Consider the following 23,639-nt stretch of genomic DNA (forward strand, 5'->3'; position numbering starts at 1 on the left):
TTTTATTTGGGTAAAAGTAGTATTCTAAGAGAATACTAGTGCTTTAAATAATGCAAAAAGCAGCCAAGTTAAGTTTGGTGAAACGTGTTGATTTTACATTGTCCCTTATCCGCAGGTTGGTAGTCAAGACCAAATGGAAAAAGAGACTAATTCAGACACTAGGCTTGCTAAATCATTTCTTCCAGAGTCTGGGAGACTGGAAAATCTTGCAGGCATTGTAATCTTATTTGTCTAAATATTACATTCAAATGGACACTCTTATCTTGAATCAGTCTGAAGAAATTAACAAAAATAAACTCCCCATTTTACACATTTTTGCTTTCATTGTAAATTTTCCTAATACAGTGTTTGCCTTGAAATAAAAATGGAAGTGAGATTGCAGTTGGTGATAAAAGTGTGTTCCTCAATTCTTTCCCTGCTTCTCTCAGTCATCCAGGCTTCTTGCTATTTCCATTTTATGCAGGTTGCAGCTGGGCGGTTCGTTTGCCAGTGGAATGTTATAGCCTCGGCAAGTCAGAATCCAGCTCTCGGCTCTTTGATTTTCCCAAGCCTAATGTTGCTGTCAGTGTCATGGTTCATTTAGGAATGTCCTGACTCTCTGCATGCTACCCTTTGGGGTTAGTAGGTCAGCGGTTTCTGTAGGGGATTGGGCTGCCCTGCAGCTGCTACAGAACCTGGAAGCCTCTTTCTGTCTCTTAAGATTGTCTCTCTCCATTTTTCCTTTGGAATTGTTTCCTTGGCTTTTTTTTATTTTTTAAGTGGCCTTTTGGGGGACCAGCCCTTTTTATGGCTATGACTGAAGTTCTCGGCCCTGTAGCAAGTTCATGATGATTAAAATAGGGAAGTGGTGTCTGAAACATTTTTTGCATGCTTTAAATTTGTTCCGTGTTTGAAAGAATAAAACCACAAAACTAATTGCACTTAAAAATTACTGCTTGAAAGAAACCTACATTTCTTAATTTTCCTCTCTTTTTCTTGTTAGAACTGTTCTCTTGAGCTGTCCTTTTTCCATATCCAGAATATCACAGAATGCCAGTGATAACAATAGCTCTGAACATATGCTGAAAGTTGTTTTTTTACAGAACCATAATGGATTTCCACTGATTGATTCACTTTTTCATCTGGGAGCCCTTGGGACCTGTATGTTCTGTTTTTCTTTCTTTCAAAACAGAACAAAACATTGCTATAGTAAAATGTCCAAATAGAAAATTGCAGGAACACACAGCATTATTTAAAAAAAAAAAACATGGTGCTGGTAACATGTAGTCAGTCCCTCCTGTGCTGAGATGCCCTCTCTGGGCACGGCAGGGGATGTTTGTGCCTTTTTTCCTCTCTGCTTACGTCATGTATTTTTGAAAAAGCTGATTGGGGTCAGCGTGCCATTGAGCAGCCAAGAGACAGAGCCGAGCTGACGAACCTGTGTAGAGATGAGAACTGTTCTCACCCATGCAAGTTGACCTAAGCATAAACTAGGGATTTCACACAAATATATCTTGGATATAAAATAGTTGGGTTCATGGCTGAATTAATTTGAAGATAAGATGCGTTCCGAGAAATCCTGATGTTCAGACCTGGACATTTATGTGGGGTCACAACGGTCAAAGGGTAGCAGCAGAATAATAGTCATGAATGTATAGCACTTTTTTTTTTTTTTTTTTGCCAGATGCCATTCTAAGCCTTTATGTGCATGATCATATTTAACCATTGTAACAGTACTGTAAGGCAGGAGTAGGTCGCATTTTTCAACCTGGGAAACAAAGATCCACCTAGAGAAGTTAGGCAGCTTTGTCAAAAGTCACCCGGTTGGTGAGCAGCAGGGCCAGGGCCAGATCTGTCCAGCTCCAGAGCCCGTGCTCACCTCCCTGTTAGCAACATTTCACATTACCGTCATGGTCTGGGGTTTGCAAAATGTTTGCGCTCATTTGACACCCCCTATCTTTTTTCATATAGTAAATAAACTTTATTTATCTTTTCTTCTAAGATGACAATGCTAACAGTCGCAGGTTTGCCTACAATACAGTTTTGTATTAGCTGTTTACAATTTACGGTATTTTTTCCTCTAAAAAATAAAAGTACAAAAGCTAAGAAAACAATAAGGTATGGCCATTTGAAGTTACTGGATGTCATTGCTTAAAGAGTTAGTCTTTAGCAAATATTCAACAGATCAGTCTGGGTAAAATAACCCTTGAAGTCGGCCAAGCTGTTGCTGCTCTCAGTTTCAAATGAGGAGATAAGGCTCCCAGAAGTGAAATCCCCTTTCAGTGCTCGCACATCCGGTTGGCGTCCCAGCTCTGACGGGATCCCAGGTCTGTTGCCATCCTGGCCGGCGTCCTTTCGGCCCCACCAGGCTGCATCTCAGCCTGGAAGCTTGAACATGCGCCAGAGGGCACTTCTGCTCTTTGTTGCCTCTGTTCTGCAGGACACAAGACTTCCCCAGTCCAAACCATGAGGCCGTCACCCAGAAGCAACAGACAACCCAAAAAAGGGCACAGAGCCACATGACGGCAGGCCTGGGCCACAGCCAGAGGACGTGTACACTCAGTGCGGAAAGACTGACGGACCTCACGGCCCTTTTCCACAGTCCACGGTGGAGAACAACCCCGCCTCAGTTACCAGCAGAGGCAAAAGTTCCGTCGGCTTTTCATCTCAGTTCCACAGATTTTTCCAGTCACTTTCTCCTCCCCCTGCAGATCATTGTGCCTGTTTATTCCTTTTATTCTGACATTGATGCTTATTCTTTGTCAACCTCCTTGGCCCCTCAGCCAGTCTCTTAGGGGCATTGTTTGGATGCCACATGAACTTTTAAAAAAATTGCGATACGCTTCTGTGTTTTTTTGTTTTGAAAGTGAATACTTCGTTTCCTCCCTCCCCTCCTTCTTCCACCCCTGCCACCCAACTCCCATCCATCCTTAAAGGTCATCCCCTCAGGGAGCCTTTCTGGACCTACCAAGGCTGGTTTTCATCCGGCACTTGGCTGGCATCGGTTTGGTGATGGTGACACGGTGTGGCTTCCTAGTGAGTAATAAGACCAATGACGAGCTAACATGACTAAGTGCCTGCCGCGTGCTAGGAAATACCCTAAATACATTAGGAGGCCTGTTAGCACACTGATCCTCGAAACAACCCCACCGAGGACAGGTTCATTGTTATCCCCATTTTATAGATGAGGAAACTTACAGCCCAGAAAGGTTATGTAAAGTCCTCAGGGTCACACAGCTGTTCCGTGGCCTGGCTAGAGCCCATGTTCAGCCTCACTGCACTGTGCTGTCCCTCTGTTTTTTGTCACTCTTTTGGTGCCAGGCACTGTCCTAAGGGCTTTATTAAACACGTTGAATCCTCAGAACAACCCTGTGAAGTGTAGGTGCTGAGGCTTTCCTCTGCACCCAGTGTTGTTGAGTTACTTGTGCAGGATCACAGTAAGTGGCCCAGGAAGGATTTGAACCAAGGTTCACCTGGCTCCAGAGCCCATGCTCTATCTACCGTCCACGTGACGCCACTTGTAATTGCAGTAGAAGTCCCTTCCCCGTGTTAGACCCTATGCTGCTGGAGAGCAGAGCCTGTGTTCTGTTCATCCGTTGCTTCGTGCGGGGCCTGTGTTTGTTACCTGCGTGCGTGACCGAGGTGGTGACGTGTTGGGTGCCTGCGTTTAAATGTGTGAGTCTAGTGGAGGCAGCCTTGAATCTGCCAAAAGTGAGGTGAAGAAGGAACAGTCTCCTCGATTTAAAAAGTAAGTATATGATAAATATTCTCCCTCATTTACAGTTTCCTTGCAATCCAAGGAAAAGATGTAGAGGAAGGAAAAAGTGAAGTCCCTGTTATGAACCCTGACTCCACCCTCCTGTTTAAAGTTGGAAATGTTGATTATACGAAAGCCACCCTGGCTATCACTCCACGCCTCATTAGGATTTAGAAAATGAGCCGTTTAATCGTGGTCAGAGTTGGCATAAAAGGTTTTGGGTCCTTGTCAGTCAGTGGCTGAGAAAATCGAAATCAGTAGTCCATGGTTATGGTGCCACCTGGAGACGTTAGGTGATATTGCAACTAAGGGCAGATCAGAATGCATCTTGCAAAACCCATTTCCTTCCTGGTGAGTCATGAAAATCTCATAATTGTTTCTTTACCAACTTCATGCTTTGTTCAAACCAGTAGGCGCTGTTTTCTGTTCGTTCTGTTCAAAATCTCAATCCTTCTTTATATTCACATAGCCAGGTTCAACTGTGAGTTGTTTTACTAATCAAAAACTCTTGAATAAAAATAGCACCCGCTGGGACACAAGCAGACATAGAGTGCTGTGTGGGAAGCAGATGCCCATGCTCTCCCAGGGGAAAGGGAGGCCGGTTCAAAGTCTGTTCAGTGGGCAGAGGTCTGCAGAGGGCCCGGGAGGGGCAGCATCGGTTTGCCTTTCGCCTTCCATGCTTGCTCATATCGGCCTCATTTAAAATTTGCTGAGTCATAGGGAGTTCAGGGGAAATTAGGTGGCATCCTAAGCTTGGGCCCTCAAAAGGCAGGTTTATTTTGCCATGATTTGCATAAGGAGCTAAATTTAGCCAAGGCAGAATTTAGGTGTAAAAATTAATGATCACTCTAACTCATGAGTTTCCCACTCTTCAGAATGGCAAACTTTTTTTTTTTTTTTTCAATTCTACCACAGATTTATTTATAAATCTCAATCACAACGCCAGCAGGATTTTTGTAAATGTTGACAAGTTGATTCTAAAATTTATATGGAAATTCAAAGGACCTAGAATAATTAAAGCAATTTAGAAAATGAGGCACAAAGTCAGGACTTAATGCTACCTAATTTTGAGACTCTCTACCTAGATAAAATAATCAAACAATTTCGTATTACCTTAAAGATAGACATAGATCAATGGAATCCAGGAGAGACATTTCAGAACTGAACCTACATATATATGTGGCCAATTGATTTTTTTATATATTCATTTTATTGAGATATATTCACATACCGCACAGTCATACAAAACAAATCGTACACTCGATTGTTCACAGTACCATTACATAGTTGTACATTCATCACCAAAATCAATCCCTGACACCTTCATTACCACACACACAAAAATAACAAGAATAATAATCAAAGTGAAAAAGAACAATTAAAGTAAAAAGAACACTGGGTGCCTTTGTCTGTTTGCTTTTTGTTTCCTTCCCCCATTTTTCTACTCATCCATCCATAAACTAGACAAAGGGGAGTGTGGTCCTTATGGCTTTCCCAATCCCATTGCCACCTCTCAAAGCTCCATTTTTATACAATCGTCTTCAAGATTCATGGGTTCTGAGTTGTAGTTTGATAGTTCCAGGTATCTACCGAAGATGGCAAACTTTTGAATCCAGTTTTTTGCAGCTCAGCAGAACTGAGCTGAACCTTAACATCCATTTAATCCAGATCTCTAACTTCTATTCAGCATTTGAAAACAGACAGCTGTTTATCTCCTTCTAAAAAATCCCCACAAGGAAAATTCTTTTTCACTTGTTCCTCTGTCGAACTTGACTTTGCACTGACTTAATTTTTTCATGGACTAGTTCCTTAAAAATATGTTTTGATGCTGAGTGTACTTATTTTAATCTTCATCTGCAAGAAGATAATTATTCTAAAGTTCAGTTTTTTACAGACTTAAAGTATTATTTACTATCTGGTGTTCCACAGGGTTCTGGGTGCTGCATAGCTTACCTGTGACGCAGTCCCTTTCTTCTGAGAGGGTGTTTCTTGACCTTTTAAAATTGAAGTCATCCATTGCCAAACAAAATGAAGCCTCTTAGTCCTCCCATCCTGATGCTTTTCCTATCCCTTTCTCCCCTACTTCCCAGGCACGTCCCCAGTTAACAGTTGGTGAATATTCTTTGTTTCCTCACCAGTCTGGAAGACGTTTGTTTGTTTTACAGCTTTACTGAGATACACTTCACCTATTTAAAATATACAGTTTAATCTGCGTAACCATCAACACAGATATTTTTAGAACATTTTTATCATCTCAAAAAGAAACCCCATACCCTTCTGCTGTCACTTCCGATGCCTTCCCCCGTGCCCTCCTGTCCTAGACAACCACTAATGGGCTCTCTGTCTCTATAGATTTGCCTACTTTGAACATATCATATACATGGAATCATACGGTATGTGGTGGCTTCTTTCACTTGGCATAATGTTCTCAAGGTTCGTCTGCGTTGTAGCATGTATCAGTATTTCTTTTCTCTTTATGGCCGGATAGCATTCTACTGCATGGGTGTGCCACATTTGTTTTCCCTTCATCAGCTGATGGACATTTGGGTTGTTTCCACCTTTTCCCTCATGAATAATTCTGCCATAAATACTCGGGTATGGGTTTTTGTAGGGACATACATTTTTTTCATTTCTCAGGTATATACACAGGAGCTGAATTGCTGGATCACTGGTTAACTCTATGTTTAATCATTTGAAGAACTGCCAGACTTTTCATCCAAAGCAGCTGTACCATTTTACATTCTCGCTAGCCATGTATGAGGATTTCAGTGTCTACATATCTTTTCCAACTCCTGTTATTATCTTTTTAATTAGAGCCATCGTAGATACAAAGTGGCATCTCATTGTGGTGTTGATTTGCATTTCTCTGACGACTAACGATATGAAGCATTTCTTTATGTGCTTATTGGCCATTTGCGTGTCTTCCTTGAAGAAATCTGTGTATTCCTTTGCTCCTTTTATTGGATTATTTGTCCTTTTGTTGTTGAGTTATAGGAGTTCTTCATATATTCTAAGTACAAGTACCTTGTAAGATGGAAATATTTTCTCCCATTATGTGGCCTCTTCACTTTCCTGATGGTATCTTTGAAGCAGAAAAGTTTTATCTATTTTTTTCTTTCTAAGATTTGTTTTCTATAGGACATGACATGTTACAAAAATATTAGGTATATTTTCATTTTCCAAGTCTAAAGTTATAATATTGGAAATATGATGCTTTGAAAACTGTACCAGCTCCCAAGAACCCCTAGTGGGGTAGAGTGTGTGTTCCCCCCTCCAGAACACATTGCCTCTCACCCCAACGCTTCTATTCATAGGTGCTTTAATCTTTGTATTGTTCTTTTTGATTCTCTGTGTGCTTCTAATTGGAAAGTTCTGAACTTAAAAGGGAATTTAAAATAAAATCCCAACCAATTTTAAATAAAACCTGAGAAGTAACGTTGTATAGGTCTTACTGATGTTCTGATCTTCAATATTATAGTAAATTTAAAGGAGGGAGAAAAAAAAAAAAAACTTACACAGTCGCTTCACAGTTTGCTTGTCATCCAGAGATCATTGTAGGTTCTTTTAATGCAGAGCAGATCTTCAAATTGGATGGTCGCTTTAAGAGTGATAACGAAAGGTGGTAGCTTTCATATGGGTCTCTGTCTTCCTCCTCCAACAGGTATGGCAGATTCCAGAAAACGGACTCACCCTCTCCCTGACGGAACCGGTGGTGATTCTAGAAGGCCACTCAAAGAGAGTTGGCATCGTGGCCTGGCATCCGACGGCCCGCAACGTGCTCCTCAGCGCAGGTAGGAGCTAAGGCCTCCCTTCTCCTGCCATCGCTGCTCGCCCTGCTTTGTGTGGCGGGGAGTGACAAATACTTCCCCCCACCCCCATTTTTAAAAATAGAGCTGTTGTAGTGTTACAGAAAAATCATGTAGAAAGTACAGAGTTCCCATATATCGCGCACCCCCCCCGCAGTTTTTCCTTTTATTAACATTTTTCATAATGTGTCTTTGTTACAATTGATAAAACAGTGTTATTATAATATACTGTTAACTATAGTCCATGGGTTATATTAGGGTTCAGTCTTTATGAGCAGATGAATTTTGATTGCGATCTTTTTTAGCTTTGTCTGCTATACAATGCTTGAAACAGATCATTAGTGAGGTGCAGTGGTTCCCGACTTGCACACGAGCGTGCCCTCACATGTGTGTTTCACAGGCCATTTTGTCAATCTGATAAAAGCTGTGGTCTTACTGCATAGAAAAATGCACAGCTGAGTGCTTTTGGCCTGTACTTTCAGCAGGTTTGTGGTGCTGTTGAAGCCCTCTGTGAACCACAGTTTTGATAGACCCTGATGTAGTAGAAGGACACTTGGTTGGGAGCCAGGAGCCCTGTGTTCCAGCCCTGGTGATGTTGCTAACTTTGGGGTGATCCCTGTTAGGCAAATATCTTCTTTCCTTTTAAAAAAATAGTTTCATTTTCCTCTTTCTTCAAGTACTTCATGCATATTATAGAAAAGATAATAAACAAAAGAAAAAAAAAAATGAAAATCACGTGTAATCCCCCCACCCGGAAGGAACATCATCACTATTAGCATTGGAGTTCTTTCTAAACTTGATTTCCATGCAAATACTTAAATCATTTCATACATAGAGATGGATTCATATAGTTCACACATGACCTGCTTTCTGCACCTAGCGTGCACTGTGATTCATTTCATGTGCAATTAAATAGTCTTCCTAAGATATTTTTAATGACTGTAATTTATATCAATTGTCTGGATATACTGTAATTTATTTAATCAGTCACCTGTGTTTGGACATTGAGGTTGTTTCTTACTTTTTGCTGTTATATACAGTACTGCAGTGAACTCTTGTGGCTAAGTCCTACTATTCCTATTGGTTTCCCATTTGAGTAGTTTCCTACTTTTGTCCCATAGCAATCTTTTCCTTGCTTTCCTTTGTCTAAAATTTGAGATTTTATTTTCTTCTATAATAGCAATACAAAGGACACAATGGAGCTATGTGTGGTGATGGAAGTGTTCTACATCTTGATTGTGGTGGTGGTTACATGAATATATATACATTTATCAAACTTTATCGAACATATATTTAAAGTGGGTACACTGTGTTGTATGCAAATTATACCTCAAAGTTGTATAAAAAAATGCAATGTTAATGTTAGTGGTGGAATTTTAAAGTTCTGTCCTTTCTCTAATAAAAGGGTGGGGGGGGTCAGCTCTGTAATTTTTAATTGGGAATAGAAGACGTTTATAATTTATAGTGAATTAAATAAAGAAATGAATGCCAGATACCTATTGAAAGCCAGAACTACTTTTCAAAAAAGACACTACACATGATTCTGATTTTTAAATCACCATCAGCTATACCTAGGAATTCTTCCGACTTTCTACCCAGAACTTCATTCTGATCAGGGGAGGAAAAAAAGGTGAAATTCCATCATGGAAGATTTCCTGCTATTCATTTCATGTAGGTCAAACGTAGGGAATCATCAGCAGACTGATTCCCGTCCTTAGATGCAAAGGAGAATGGTTGAGTGCAGCATTCTGCATATTTTAAGACTACATGATCCAGCCACCATGGCTGAAGTTACGTGTTTGCTCATGATGACCAAGGCAGAGGAAAAGTCAATTCTCCGTCCTAGAGCTTAGATCCAACTTATCCTGCCTGTTGGGCATTTTCTTCCCCAGTTTCCTACTCCCAACCATTGAGTAAGTTAGGTGTTCTGGTTATTGGTGGCTAATTTTTCTCAAGAGCTTACAAGATTGGTTTATTGGCAGTAATTCACCTTTAGAATGTCTTTCCCTTATTTTGCTTCATCCTTAAACTAATGCCCTGGAAGCAGCAAAAGATGTCTCCTTTTTAAAGGGATCCTGGGGACTCTGGGCAGACCCTCGAAGGAGGGAGAGGATGGAGTTGATGGCCCGAGTGGTGGTAGCTGAGTCTACGTTGGGGCCTCCTGGGGACCCTGATCTTACTTGATTACAGCGGGGGCTTCTCACCACTGTCTGCCCAGTCCCAGCTTAGTTCCCTTCCCTAGTTCCCAGCCTAGTTCCCTTCCCCTGTTGTGAGTGACTGGTTAGGCCAGTCCTTAGTGTAATTTACCACATTTTAATCCAGAGTCATGTTTTAAAGTATCACTGATGTGAATAACCTGCTTTTTGTTGAGTGTCCTGAACAGTTATTTAAACCCTTTATTTTTAGTTCCTCTGAAAAAGAAATAAGTAGTACTCAATTCTGATGCCTGTTTTACCAGAAAATGAAACTTGCAATCACTTAACCAGCCCGGTTAACTCTTTAGGATTCTCTCTTGGCATGATTCTTATACATATCTCCTCACTGTATTTGTAGTTTTCTCGAATGTGTTGTTTTACAGGTGTTTCCAATCTTTCAGAGGTGTGGTTTTGCTTGTTTTTAGGCTGTGATAATGCAGTCATCATCTGGAATGTGGGGACAGGGGAAGCCCTTATAAACTTGGATGATATGCACTCAGACATGATCTACAACGTAAGCTGGAACCGGAATGGCAGTCTGATCTGCACGGCTTCCAAAGACAAGAAAGTGAGAGTGATTGATCCTAGGAAACAGGAGATCGTTGCTGTGAGTATTCTTAGGACAAAATCCCCCGGAGTTGATGGCACTTCAGTGAGTGTGAACCTTCCACTTTTTAGGGCAGACTGCAGGAGCTGCTGGGGCTGTGTGTAAGCACCCAACTGTGAATAAGGAAAGCCTTCTCCTCAGTCACACTTCCATTCAGGGCTGCACGCATTTCCAGCTTTCACTCAAGAGTCTGAATCAGCTGAACCGGGTGGCTGCAATCCTGGGCTCTTGACTTAGTTCTGAATATTGATGAATTGATTCACCACCCTGTTCCAAAAACAGTGGTTTTAACACTTTATAAAAATGCAACAGGTTCACTCATCAGCTTGATGTCTTAGTTTCTGCCAACCAAACCGGGCCTCAACAAAATCATATACTGTGACAAAAGATGGACATTTGGGTCTGTTGTCAAACTGCAAGTCTCGGATGTCTCACTTCGGCTGTGCTCTGAGTACCTGTGATACTGTTCTCTGAAAAGTGGTTGTTCTTGAGCATTTACCTCTAAATGGCCGGGGAACAGTAGTGGTTCATGCTTGTCTAGCACCTAGGACTTGCCAGCCCCGTGCACAGTGCTTTCCACGCACTGCCTCATTTGCTCCACCAGCCACCGGGGCATTCTCATTGAACAAACGAGGTTAAGGAAGGGGTTGCCGAAGCTGGGCTTCTTTCTGACCTATGAAATTGCTAGAAATTGTAAGGTATATTCAGCCTTCAGGTTATCATTTGCTTGAGAAACAAATATCTGGCAGAGTCTTTTCCTGTATTTTGTTGTTGCTGTGCATGGACTTGGGTCGGCAGCAGGATGTGGTGGAAGGAGTGAGGCTTTTGAGTCGAGTCCTGGTGCTCGTGCTTGCTGACTAGCTCAGGGACCTTGAGCAGATCGCTTAGTGTCTCCTGAGGCGGGGAGGGGCTGGCACTGGCCCCCAGGTTCACGTGAACAGTGCCTGGGATGTGGTGGGGCTCAGTGTATGAGTTCTCTCCCCCTTGCCTTTCCTTCTTGCAGTGTGAATGTAATGCACCTTTCCCCCCACCTCGTCTCTCCTAGGAGAAGGAGAAAGCACATGAAGGGGCAAGGCCCATGAGAGCCATCTTTCTGGCTGATGGGAACGTCTTCACCACTGGCTTCAGCCGCATGAGTGAGCGGCAACTGGCTCTCTGGAATCCGGTATGCCCCTTCCCAGTCTTTCCTGCTTGCTTCCCACTGAGCTTTCTTTCTTTTCTGAATGGTTCTTTGGGTTGGTGAGTGGGTTATAAGATTCTGAATATAGTTTTCTGAACTGTTGCTTATTTTAAATTGGATGTGAAGTTTTCATCCTCACGGGAGTTTTATTGGTAAATGTATTTCAAAAGTGCACTCTTGGTGCTCTCAAGGAGTCTGTATCAACCATATTTTCCAAAAAAGAATGCACAGAGAATCCAATGGTTTAGACTTGGGAAATCAGTTCTAAACTTAGTAATGTTTTATAAAGATTAAGATCGAATGTCTAAATCAAAATGGTCATGCTTTGGGAAATATTCATAATAGCATAAATGGAAACAAATACTGAACTGTATATTTGGTGTGGTTCAAATCTGTATGTGTATATGTGTTGAAAGGAAGTAGACCAAAATGGCAATGGTTTTTCTAGCTGGATTGTGGGATTATGGGATATGGGATGATTCTTTATTTTCTTCTTTACATCTTTAACATTTCTGTCTCTATAGATCTCTTATATCTCTACCATGAGCATATATTTGTTTTATAATAAGAAAAAAGGTACTTTAAAAAAGAAAATAGTCACAAAGGAGAAGGGCTGTCTCATCTTTTCAACAGAGTCACATCGATGTGTCTGTTAATTATGTTGTCAGGTCAACAAAACTTCAGTGGGTTGGATTCCTTTTAGAGTCCCTATTAGTATTTACATGTGTGAATACTATGATGTGCATTGTTCAAACTGTGCATTGTTTAAATGGGAGTTCTAGGGAAATGGCTAATCTCATTAGGGGGAAATATTGTGTAATAAGGTTTAAAATTCATATTTAAAATTGTATATATACATATCTTTTTTTTTTTTTCTTCAGAAAAATATGGAGGAGCCAATTGCTCTTCATGAAATGGACACTAGCAATGGGGTGTTGCTGCCTTTCTATGACCCGGACACCAGTATCATCTACTTGTGTGGAAAGGTAAGCACTTTCTTGATGTTTGATATTTAACTTAATCCTGTAAGAGGAAAACGTCATCCTTCAGAGATCTGGAAAGACAGGCAATATAATATGTCTTGTAAATGTTGTCATTTGTCTTACTTGTACATGTATGTGTGTGTGTGATTTAAGCTAAGATAAGGACAGATACTTTTGGCATGTTTAGGTCTTAAGACCCTAACCTTTGTGATTTCCCAGTTGTGTGGTAATGACGTGCTATGGGGCTGGGCAAGTGCCGACAGGGGCCTCGCCACTCGGTGCGCTTGGGTGGGGCAAAGAGAGATGCTGATGATTTATTTGTCTTCACCTACCGGTGCTGCATGATTGGTGATTTCAGATTTCCCTGTAAGGACTCATAAAAAGAATAGTGCTTTGTGGGTGTGAGCTTCTGAAGGCCTCAGTGACTCTCTAGGAGCTTCTCGTTCTTGGAGTTCAGAATTAGGGCCCTGGGCTTGAAAATGTGGGACCTAACTAGAATTTTAGGGGATGTCAGCTGTCCCAGGGAGATTCTGCACCGAATTCAAAAAAACCTTCCTCACCACCTTATGCTTTCAGCATAGCTAAACTGGTGGTAGCCTAGTTGTTTTTATTTCATTATAGTAGGTGTAATTTCAAAATTCATGTTACTTTGTAGGTTCAGTTTTCCTTAGAATTTGTTGTAGTTGCAAGGAATTAATAAAAATGGAGCTGTTGATGTATTTCACTAAATCTGTTAGATAGTCCCTTGCTGGAACAAACTTGGATATTAATGTGAAATGGCAGCTTGTGTGATTTTTTTTTTTTTTTTTTTAAACTTCTTTTCATAGTTGAACAAGTATGCTGTAGACCTGCTTTACATTTTATAGGTCAGTACCTGGAAACTGAGATTTTGTCTGTTTCCTTGAAAGTCGTCTTCCTGTTGGCATTAACAGCTGTTGAGTGCATGCCGAATATTTCTACCATAACTGCATCCAAACAAACAAAATGAGCCTCTAATCCAGATGTTATTAACATTAGGTGGAAAATTATTTTTGGTTTGCAGAAAATGAATGATACACTTAGCTGCTTTAATGTGGCTTTGGATGTTCAGAACTGAGGGGATTGTTAGAGTGTACTGCTGCCTTGCCAGAGGTCTTCTTTCTTACACATGCATCCCCTCTACCTGGCAGCAGTACCTGTATTGTCCAGGTAGGTGTGGCTGTGTAACAGTTCCTTATGTTTAAACAGACTGGCATATGCTTCAGATTTAAAAAGCATCTGACGTCTCTGAGCAAGTAATCCTAGGATTTTACACACCACAGTGACATGGTGCTGATTTTTGAAGTTATGGGATGCTCACTAAAAATATATATATATTTTTTAATTGGAAAGATTTCCCTTTTATTTTCACCGAATCATTTGGTGCCAGTGCCCCTCGGGTCATTGTATAGCCTTGCACTGTGCCAGTGACTGTTCGTTTCCATACTTGCTCTCTCAGTGATCATAGTTCTTTTATCTTTTCATTTCTTACCTTTGTCCCTTTGAAGTTGAATTGTAATGCAGTTGTTTGGCAGAGGTGGTAAAATTTTTGCTTTAACTATGACCTGGTATCTTGGCTTAGTGGAGTAAACTTGGCGCCTTCAGCAGGAGGCCAGGGGAGATGGTTTAAAGGGCGTGCTGTCATCCATTAAGTGAGGGTTTATGCTGCAAGGAAAAGTAACTGCAGTATACTTTGTAAGGAAGAAAAGCTCAGCCACTGTAGCAGGGTCCCAAATAATGCTAGGTTTGTAGAGGAGAGAGACACTCAGCTACACCAGATGTTTCTGTGAACATGAAGCACAGACTTGTCTCTGATTTCTTATAGGGCGACAGCAGTATCCGCTATTTCGAGATCACAGATGAATCCCCGTATGTCCACTACCTCAACACCTTCAGCAGCAAAGAGCCTCAGAGGGGGATGGGCTACATGCCCAAGAGGGGCCTTGATGTTAACAAATGTGAGATTGCCAGGTAAAGAATGAGTATATCAAAGAACTCAAATTGTTTCCGCCTCCATGTAATACAAGAATAATACAGGGGGAACACACGCACAGGTGATTCTATAGTGTCCAAGTCTTTGTACCCATTGTGTGGTGTAGTATTTTTAATCTTGTCTTTCTACCCATTTGTGTGGTATGGTATTTATATCACGTCTCTTGCCGACACTTAGAAACATAAAGTCTAAGAGCAGGAAAGAATCTTTCAAAGTCATTTAATCCGACTATACCTCTCTCCTTTATTCAGATTATACAACTGAAGTATGGCCGTTACGTGGCCTAGCCCAGGCATGCTGCACACTTACTTAAATAGTGAGGCCTTCATCCCTTGCAATGAAGTGCAAGCAGGGGACAGACTGTCCCTGTGGAAATAAGGAGTGGTTTTCCTACATTAAGGGGGAGAGAGCCAGGATCCAAACTGAACTACAGCCCCATCAATCCTGAGCTAAACAAGCAAGAGAGCTACAGCAGGGTTAGTTCAGTTTGATTGAGGAAGTTCAGTTATGGTCTGTAATTTCTGCCTCTCTTGATTAAAAAAAAAAAATGTATGTTTCATAAGGGTCAGGTGTTTTTCCTCATACTAGTCAGCAGAATGAGACTCAGTGACCACTGGCTTTCTTAAAGCAACAGAACAACTAACATCGCATTATCAGACACGAGATCACACCACACATTTGTGTGACAGTACATTCTTATGGTTGTTTTTTCGGGTTTGCTGTTCTGGTCACGTGAGTAAATAATTGATACTTAAAAAAATAAAAGTGAAAGAGTTTTTATAAACCCCCTTGTAAGATATGAACCACTATGGTTATTTTGAAAATACATTCAACTCTCAGCTGGAGTAATGAAGGAAAACTGCAACAGATAATCCAAAATTGTGGTTTAAACCGAACTAATCCAAATGTAGTTCAAAGTAGATTGAATCTGAACTTAATTAATTAAGGTTAGATCCAATATTTGGAGACACATTTATTTTGCATTTTGTCTAAAAGTTTAAAAGACTAGCAGCTCCCATTTATTGTGTTATCGAGCCCTTTTTATATGCTGGGCACCATACTAAATGTGCTGTGTGGTTACCTCTTTTTACACCTCATGACAACCCCGTGAGGTAGGTGTTGTTTTTATCCCCATTTTATAGATGAGAAATTCGGAGCTTGGTGAAGTAGCCACAAGCTCAAGGGCTTCTAGTAGTAGAAATCAACCCAGGTCAGTTTTTTTCACCACTGTTCTGACCACAGAGTTTTCATTATACCAAGTCAAAAAATGTTTTGGTTTATTGGTGGCTCTTTCAGGTTGAAGTAGTGACTAGGCAGGCCTGAGACATCAGTTCTTTAAAACATGACTGTGGTTTTTCGGCACCTTTGCTCCAACCAGAACTGAATTCACCTTCTGTTTCCCTGATACATTGGAGCAACACACACCCGACAGGTCATCTCGACTAGGCTCGTGCCCAGATCGTCTTGTCCGTTTTCAGATGCCAAAGGCTGCCCATTTCCAGTAGGAGCAAATTTCACTGGCTTCGGATATTTGAGATGGTGGTGACTCTACTCTGACTTAAATTCTTGGAATTTACAGCATGTTCCACCAGCAGTGCTGACATCTCTGCTTCCTCCCCACGCCACCCTGAATGCTGGCCATTTGGACTGTGGTCTGGTCAGAATGCTTATTAAGACTACCTCTCTGGCCAGGAAATCTAGAGAGAGCTCTTGATTATTCTCCATTCTGACTAGAAACAAAAACAAAAACAATCAGCTTGGCCTTACCAGGGTCATTGTTGAAAAAGTAGACTTGTTTGTTTGTTTCGCCTTATAGGATGCAAAGGAAATGTTATCCTTTTTTTTTTCCAAATCAGAAGCTGTTTGTTCCTCTCGGTTCTCCATTTTATAATGCCTATTTGTTTTACATTACCATTCTTTCCACATCTTGTCCTATTTCAAATAGTTCTCAAGTGTTATGCGCAGTGTGGTTTGCTTGGATGCCAAAATTTTAATTCCTAGGATTGTTTTGTTTTTCTTTTAAAAGATCACAGTTATGTTTTCAAATGTTGAGCCACCTGAGGTTGGCAGGAGACCTAGCATCCGAGTCACAGATGGTCTCTGATCTGAAGCTCTGCCTACTCCCCTGGGTGGTTGTGAAGATCTGATGGGTTGATGGAGAAAGAAGCATTTCTTATCCCATGTAGCAATGTAGAAAAGTAGTTAGTAGCCTCCTAACTCACTTAATGCAACTTTGCCTTTATTTCCTCTTTGAAGATTCTTCAAACTTCATGAAAGAAAGTGTGAACCTATTATCATGACGGTTCCCAGGAAGGTGAGTGCCCAGTTTCTAGGTGGTTCATGTTTTCAGAAAAAAAAAAAAAATTCCAGACCTCTCTCCTTCCTTACTTAGGGGCTTCCCTACAATGTCTCTTCCAGTCTGACCTTTTCCAGGACGACCTGTACCCTGACACAGCGGGGCCCGAAGCAGCGCTGGAAGCGGAAGAGTGGTTTGAGGGGAAGAACGCAGATCCGATCCTCATCTCCCTGAAGCACGGGTACATTCCGGGCAAAAACCGGGATCTCAAGGTGGTCAGGAAGAACATTCTGGATAGCAAGCCCACCGCAAACAAGAAGTGCGACCTGATCAACGTTCCCAAGAAATCCGCAGATACAGCCAGTGTGGTACGGGCATCGGGAGTTGGGTGGGGTTGGGGGTGTGGCTGAGCGTCCCCCACCGTTGAAGACCCCCGTGGCCATTGGGGAGTGTGGCTGCTGGGAAACGGGTCTCCAAGGGCGGGAGGAAGGGAAGGGAGGCCGAGGGCTGTGGAGCGGAACTCTGAGCGGTGGGGGATCATCAGAAGGTAAGAGGAGGGAAGAGGCAAAGTGCCTGGTGGAGCCACAACCGAGGACACGTGAGGCGCCGTGGACTTTGATTACTGCCAAATTTCCAAAAAAATTAGCTCCACGGTGGGAGAGTTAGCTGTGGGTTGGGGCAGGCAGGGCAAGGGGTTCAGCCCCCCAGAAGGACGCTCCCAAGGGGATGGTAGGAGCTCTCTGGCCTCTGGGGGTTGTCCCCCTCACCCTGCTCAAATAGAAGGTGCTCCTGGTGGAGTCAAGTGGACAGGGATAGAGGACAGCCTCGAAGAAACTGGTCTCCTCCTGCCGTTTAATTGTGTCTGAGGGAGTCTTTGGTAAGTGCTCGGGCAGGGGGACCGCAAGTGGCACTGTGATAATCCGTCATTTTGCCCTGAGCTTTCAGGCAAATCGGTCAGCATTCGCTGAGTTCTCCTGGGACCCAGGGTGGGGTCGTTTTCAAGTCAGTGGCTCTGGCTTGCCATTTCCAAAATAGAAAATCACGTTTGATGTGTTATCAACTTACAAATGTGTTGAACTTGTTTACTGCTTTTAAGTCACCCTTAACCACCACCACCCTTTTTCTATGTTTGTTTTCTTAGCAAAATGAAGCCAAGTTGGATGAGATTTTAAAAGAGATCAAATCCATAAAAGACACAATCTGCAATCAAGATGAGCGTATTTCGAAGTTAGAGCAGCAGATGGAGAAGATAACAGCCTGAAGGTCCCACCCCCACCCCTCCAAAAAATGGGAGCAAGAACTTGTGCTTGGTAGCTGGTTGTGGTCCTCGGGAGGGCGAAAAGGGAGGCAGTGCTGGTGGAGACTTTCCATTTCAGGTCTGTCAACGAGCGATAGGCCACGTTCAGTAAGAACACCACTCGTCTCCCAAATTTACAGAAACAAAACGGATTTAAGAGCTTTTTTCAAAGAGCTTTTTTTGATGTTTTAAGTGTTATGTGACTCGTTGAACTTTTAAAAGACAAAAGTGCTACTTTTAAAACCCCAGATATTCTGAATTTTAGAAAACAAACCAATTCTGGTTTAGTGTCATGCCCAAGTACCGTTTTTTTTTTTTTAAACGAATAGGGACCAACGCCACATTGCTTTTTATATTTCTCTTTCTTTTTTTAATGTTGCCAAAACCAAAAGTAGCTTTTTCTTTGTGTTTTGCTACTTTGCAGTATTTGTATGTGTGGTTTTTTCTGTTTTGTTTTTTTTTTCCTTAATTCAAAAGGGACAGCACTGTGTATGTTTATAAACTGAATGGAGATAAGATCTTATTTTGTATACACATTCATCTTAGAACAATCAGAACAACAGCCACACGGAGCTGGCTCGCTCACAGCTCATGCCCGGTCATCCTGACAACCCCACAAAAGGAAGACTTGAAAAAAATCACGTGGATTCATATTACTGACCCTTTCATTCCAATGAGTCTTCTGATCAAAAAAAAACAAAACAAAACAAAACAAAACTCACGTCTGTAGCTCTTCCTTTCTTCCCTTTCTCTTTCTAGAAATTGGGTGGTTGTATCAGAATGGAATTTTGCTTCTTGTTATCCTGTGTTTCACATGATTATACTCTAACCCAAACTAGCATGTGTTTCTGCAGTTTTGTTACACCCATAGAATCTTTGGCATTCATTGCTTTAAACATCATGTTTCAGGTTTTGGTCAATACTTGACAAGGGTTCCCGGGACAAGAAGACATGCCCATTATTGAATGTTCATTCTTGCCTGTTCTAGTGGCTTGCCCAGCTCTTGAGTACAGTGGCGGGGACCCAGTACTAGGGAACTTTCCTGGGAGGGGGAGCTTTTGCCCAGGGCGAGCCTCTGGTTTCCCGCATGTCCTTTGCTATCGGTCCCAGTGAGGTCCTGGGGGAAGAAGCAAAGCTCTCGGCCTCACCTCCTCCTGGCGGATACAGTGACCTTTCTCAGGGCTCCCCACACCCAACCCCCTTCATTCCTTCTCTCCTCCCTGCCTTCCAGCCCTAATTCACATCCAGCCGGAACCAGAGGGTGCTGCTGAACATTGAGACGGAGGATGATTTGGTCTAGCATGAAGCAAGACCAAGAGTGCAGTAGTTTGTTTTAGCTTTTAACACATAAAGCCATGCCCTTTTGTGCCCTACCCCGTGCACGGGTCTCCAGACTCAAGGTGGGCCAGCGGTGGGCACTGGTCGCCTGTTCCATTCCCACGTTAGCTAGGGCTTCTCCTGGTTCCCGCTTCTCGTAGTGTATGCTCGAGAAACGAGATGTAAGGACCCTCTGTTTTGGAAGGGCTGAGTGGTTGTGCTTGAACACGAGACCTGTAGTGCCATTGGGACCATGCAAGGAGCTCTTGCATGTGCTTGTGCCTGGCGTGGGGAGGGCTTGGCTGCCAGTGTGTGCAAACTGGGAGCCTGGGTGGAGGCTGAGTGTGCAGCAGTGGTTAGAGCGGAGGGCAGCTGAGCTGGGGTTAACGCCCACACAGAAAAGGTACCGTGTTCTGAACCAATATTGGGATGGCCGTCTCCGCAATTTCAGGGCATCTGAATGTCTGATGTGGTTTTGTGTGTGTCTTGTATGTGTGTGTGTTTAATTTTGAGGTGGATAATGACATGTAATGAAAACAGTAATTACAGTGGCTTATATTCAAGCCTGTATGTGTTTATTAACATAATCTGCTGAGAACCTTCACTTTTAAGATTCAGAAATGTTCTAAGGTTCTGATATGAAATTAAGTAAACAAAATTGTTGATGGTGAAACACCATAGGGAATGTGGTTCAAACAGAAGAGGGAAGACACGGAAAAGTCACCCCGATCTTAGTTTGTAGGTTATGACTTATTTAATGAACAGATGCCCAGCCAGGCTCAAACTGAGCTGGTGCCTGAAGTATTGTGGATTTTTTTTCCTCCTGTTTTGTCTTTTTTTTTTTTTTTTTTTTCTAAATCCGTGATATCCCAGAGGAGAACCAGTGAATTACCCCTAGTTCGGCTCTTATAGAGCAGCCATAGTGTTCTGTCAAAACAGTTGCTTCCATTTTCAGAGATAAAAATCATTGATTACAAAATGGTGTCCGTGTTTATTTCACGCTTCAGCTCTCTTCTGTGGCAGCCCACGCTTCCCTGCCTGGTGCAGCAGAACTAGCGGGTGATGCTTTTTCCTTTCTGGGGGTAAGTACAAGGGAATCGTGCACAGACGCCTCGGCTGGAGCAGTCAAGCTGGCTCTCGCAGAACCTTGTGCTAGTGTTCCAGGCTCTAGCCGCCTGGGTGGTCACGTCCTCCTCCAGCCTTGGGTGATAATTCCACGTAGACCGGCTGAGAGGAACGCCTGTGCCTGGCCACGCAGCCAGCTCCCTCTCTGCACGCGTCATCGTTACCATGGTAAGCGGATTCCCTGGCAGTGCCTCTGAAATCATTATTTTCTTCAGCTGGTTTGGCTGTGATTGTATTCCAGCAGAAGGTTTTCAGGGTCCGTAGAATGGCATGGCCCCTTTTCAACTCCCTTCTTGCACTAAGACGTCGCCACGTGACAAGTCCGTGATTGTAGCAAAGAATTCCCCACTGTTTGGCTCTTGGAAATGTTTATAAATATGGTGAATACTTGGCACAAAGCTCCCCATCCCCGAATTATCCTGAAATTGCTTTAGTCTCAGAGAATAAGGGCAGCCAGGTCTTGGTGCAGCCCACAGTTGCAGGACATGGAAGTTGGCAGATGCCCGCCGCAGCCCTGAATTCCCCTCATCAGGGGCTAGACGCGTGGTGTGGGGTGTTTATAACTGACTTGTTTTCTGGCTTTGGCTGCCTTGATTTTTTGCCAGAAGATATAAAGGTCATCATGCTAGCTCCAGACAGCTAGCCAGACCATGTCTGGAGAGAACTTCCATTTTTTTTTAAAAGGTTACTTCCCTTGCTGTACTTAATTTTGTGTCCAGAAAAAAAACTTTTGTTGGCGCTTAAGGATCTGTTAACTAAGCAGCCCCGTTCTCTTTCTGCTGTCACATTAAAACATCCTGAGCCCACCAGCAGGTCACGAGTGTGACTCTCATCTTCAAGGACACACATCTTCAAGAAGTGCCCTTGTTCCTTTATTTCATTACAAAGAAGTCCCTCCCTGCCAAGGAAGGCAGGCACTGGTGGATTCTTTGTTCCTCTGCTAGAGGGACTATATACAAGTTGGTAAAACCTTCCCAAGGGCAGTTTGGCAAAAGTATATCACAAGTCTTAAATGTTCTTACCTTCCAATGGTCATGATTTTCACCCTCTGGGAATTTTTTCCCAAGGAGCTAGTATAATTTGAAGACTAAAAATTAGGAACATTCAGCCCAGCAGACAGGAGCTGATTAACTTGTAACGTTCATTCATGTGTTATGATACTATGTAGTAATTTAAAGTCATTTAATAAGAATGTTGAAGAAAAGACATTTAAAAATAGGTTGTAAAATACAGTGGATTCCAAAGTTTATTTTAAATACATATACCAAGGTTAAAGCATGAAAGTATATGATTTCTGGTTGGGAGAATGTCCTGCTCTTCTGGATTTTCCCAGTATTCCACAATGAACCATGTAATCAGAAGAAGTAAAAACTGTTAAAAAAAAAAAAAAAAGGAAAGTAGTGCTCACCAGCTGGTTACTTCCCATGAAGTCACTTTCAGGTAAATGACATCAGCTGGTTGATACATTTAAAATTACGATGGAGTGGGGATATGACGTACAGTGGACCTCGTAAGGAAGTTCTAGTCAAGAGTCCAGGCTTCTTAGCTTCATAACCACGAATAAATCTAAATGAAACAAAATAACCACCTCAGAAACAGGCTCCAGTTGATTCTGCTTTTTAAGAATTATATGCGTATGTGTTTGTACAGTGTATATTCATGTGCAGGATAAATATTGAAATGTCATTATTGCTGTGTAGAGGTAGCATTTCTAAATTCTTAGAATGGACACATATAAACTCTGCATGGCTTCAATAGTTACATGAAAATGAACCCTTTAAAAATTTTTACTTAGAAGAAAATAGGTCTTTTTATCTAGACTTCAAACGGGGTAGATGGGGAGGGTGGATTTTTAAACCCAAAGTAATGGAACAAATCACAAAGGAAAAGATAGATTGGCTATCAGATTTATTTATAAATTAATTTATAAGTTAATTTATAAATTTTATATATATATATATAAACTAAAGGCCAAAGAGACTAGGAAATGTATTTTCAACCAGTAAGTTAAAGGATAAATGTGTTTTCAGATGTTTGCTCTCAGTCTTGGTCACCTCCTCCGTATCACCTACCTGGCAGGTTTGTGAAAAATTTTAAGTCCAAGAGGGCTAATGTGCCCTGTCCCCTAGGAATTTAGTCCACTAGTAAATAATTTATCAAAATCTTTGTTTTTAGTTTTTTCTTTCTTAATTAGAGAAGTGCTAGGTTGACAGTGTTGCAATATACCTCCCCTAATGTACCTTGTCTTCCTTACAATTGATGAAAATACAGTATCATAATTATGCTATTAACAATAATCCATAGTTTACAGTAGGGTTCACTGTGTTGTACAGTCATATTTTTAAAATTTTTATTCTAGCAACATGTATACAACCTAAAATTTCCCCTTTTAGCCACATCCAAATATAAAACTCAGTGATGTCAATCACATTCACAGTTTGTATCAGTGATAATCATACAATATCCTTTTGTGTCTGGCTGATCTGACTCAGTGTCTTCAAGCTTCGTCCATGTTGTCACATGTATCAGAACTTCACTCCTTTTTATGGCTAATTAATAGTCCATTGTATGTATATGCCACATTTTTATCTGTTCATGGTTCATGTACAGTTGGGTTGCTTCCATCCTTTGGTAATTGTGAATAATCATCAGTATGCAAATATCTGAGTCCCTGCTTTCAGTTCTTTTGGTATGTTATTAGAAGTGGATTGCTGGATCATATGATAATTCTATAATTTTCTGAGGACCTGCCTGCCAAACTGTTTTCCACAGTGGCTATACCATTTTACATTCTCACCAACAATGAACAAGTGATCCTACTTATCCAACATTTGTAATTTTCCACATTTTTTTAAAAATTCAATTTTATTGAGATGTATTCACATACCATGCAATCATCCATGGTGTACAATTAGGTTTTCACAGTACCATTATATAGTTGTGCATTCATCACCAATTTTTGAACATTTTCATTACCACACAAAATAAGAATAAAAGTTAAAGTAAAAACACCAAAACATCCCATACCCCACGCCCCCATTATTCATTTGCTTTTTGTCCTCGTTTTTCTCTTCATCTGTCCATAC

The 23,639-nt window shown here is 41.7% G+C and overlaps 1 protein-coding gene across 1 annotated transcript in view; it reads left to right on the forward strand.

The window, feature by feature from the left end:
- Nucleotides 1-18,075, forward strand: part of CORO1C (coronin 1C) — a 75,087-nt gene extending 57,012 nt beyond the window's left edge. Inside the window, exons 4-11 of the mRNA XM_037816655.1 lie at nt 7,398-7,527; nt 10,163-10,344; nt 11,390-11,509; nt 12,406-12,510; nt 14,351-14,496; nt 16,775-16,832; nt 16,937-17,182; nt 17,956-18,075. Coding sequence (XP_037672583.1) covers nt 7,398-7,527; nt 10,163-10,344; nt 11,390-11,509; nt 12,406-12,510; nt 14,351-14,496; nt 16,775-16,832; nt 16,937-17,182; nt 17,956-18,075 — 1,107 coding nt within the window. The remainder of the gene's footprint in view (nt 1-7,397; nt 7,528-10,162; nt 10,345-11,389; nt 11,510-12,405; nt 12,511-14,350; nt 14,497-16,774; nt 16,833-16,936; nt 17,183-17,955) is intronic.
- Nucleotides 18,076-23,639: the final 5,564 nt, after the last annotated feature.

This window comes from Choloepus didactylus, chromosome 23 (assembly GCF_015220235.1).
Source record: "Choloepus didactylus isolate mChoDid1 chromosome 23, mChoDid1.pri, whole genome shotgun sequence".
In the NCBI taxonomy this organism is placed as follows: Eukaryota; Metazoa; Chordata; class Mammalia; order Pilosa; family Megalonychidae; genus Choloepus; species Choloepus didactylus.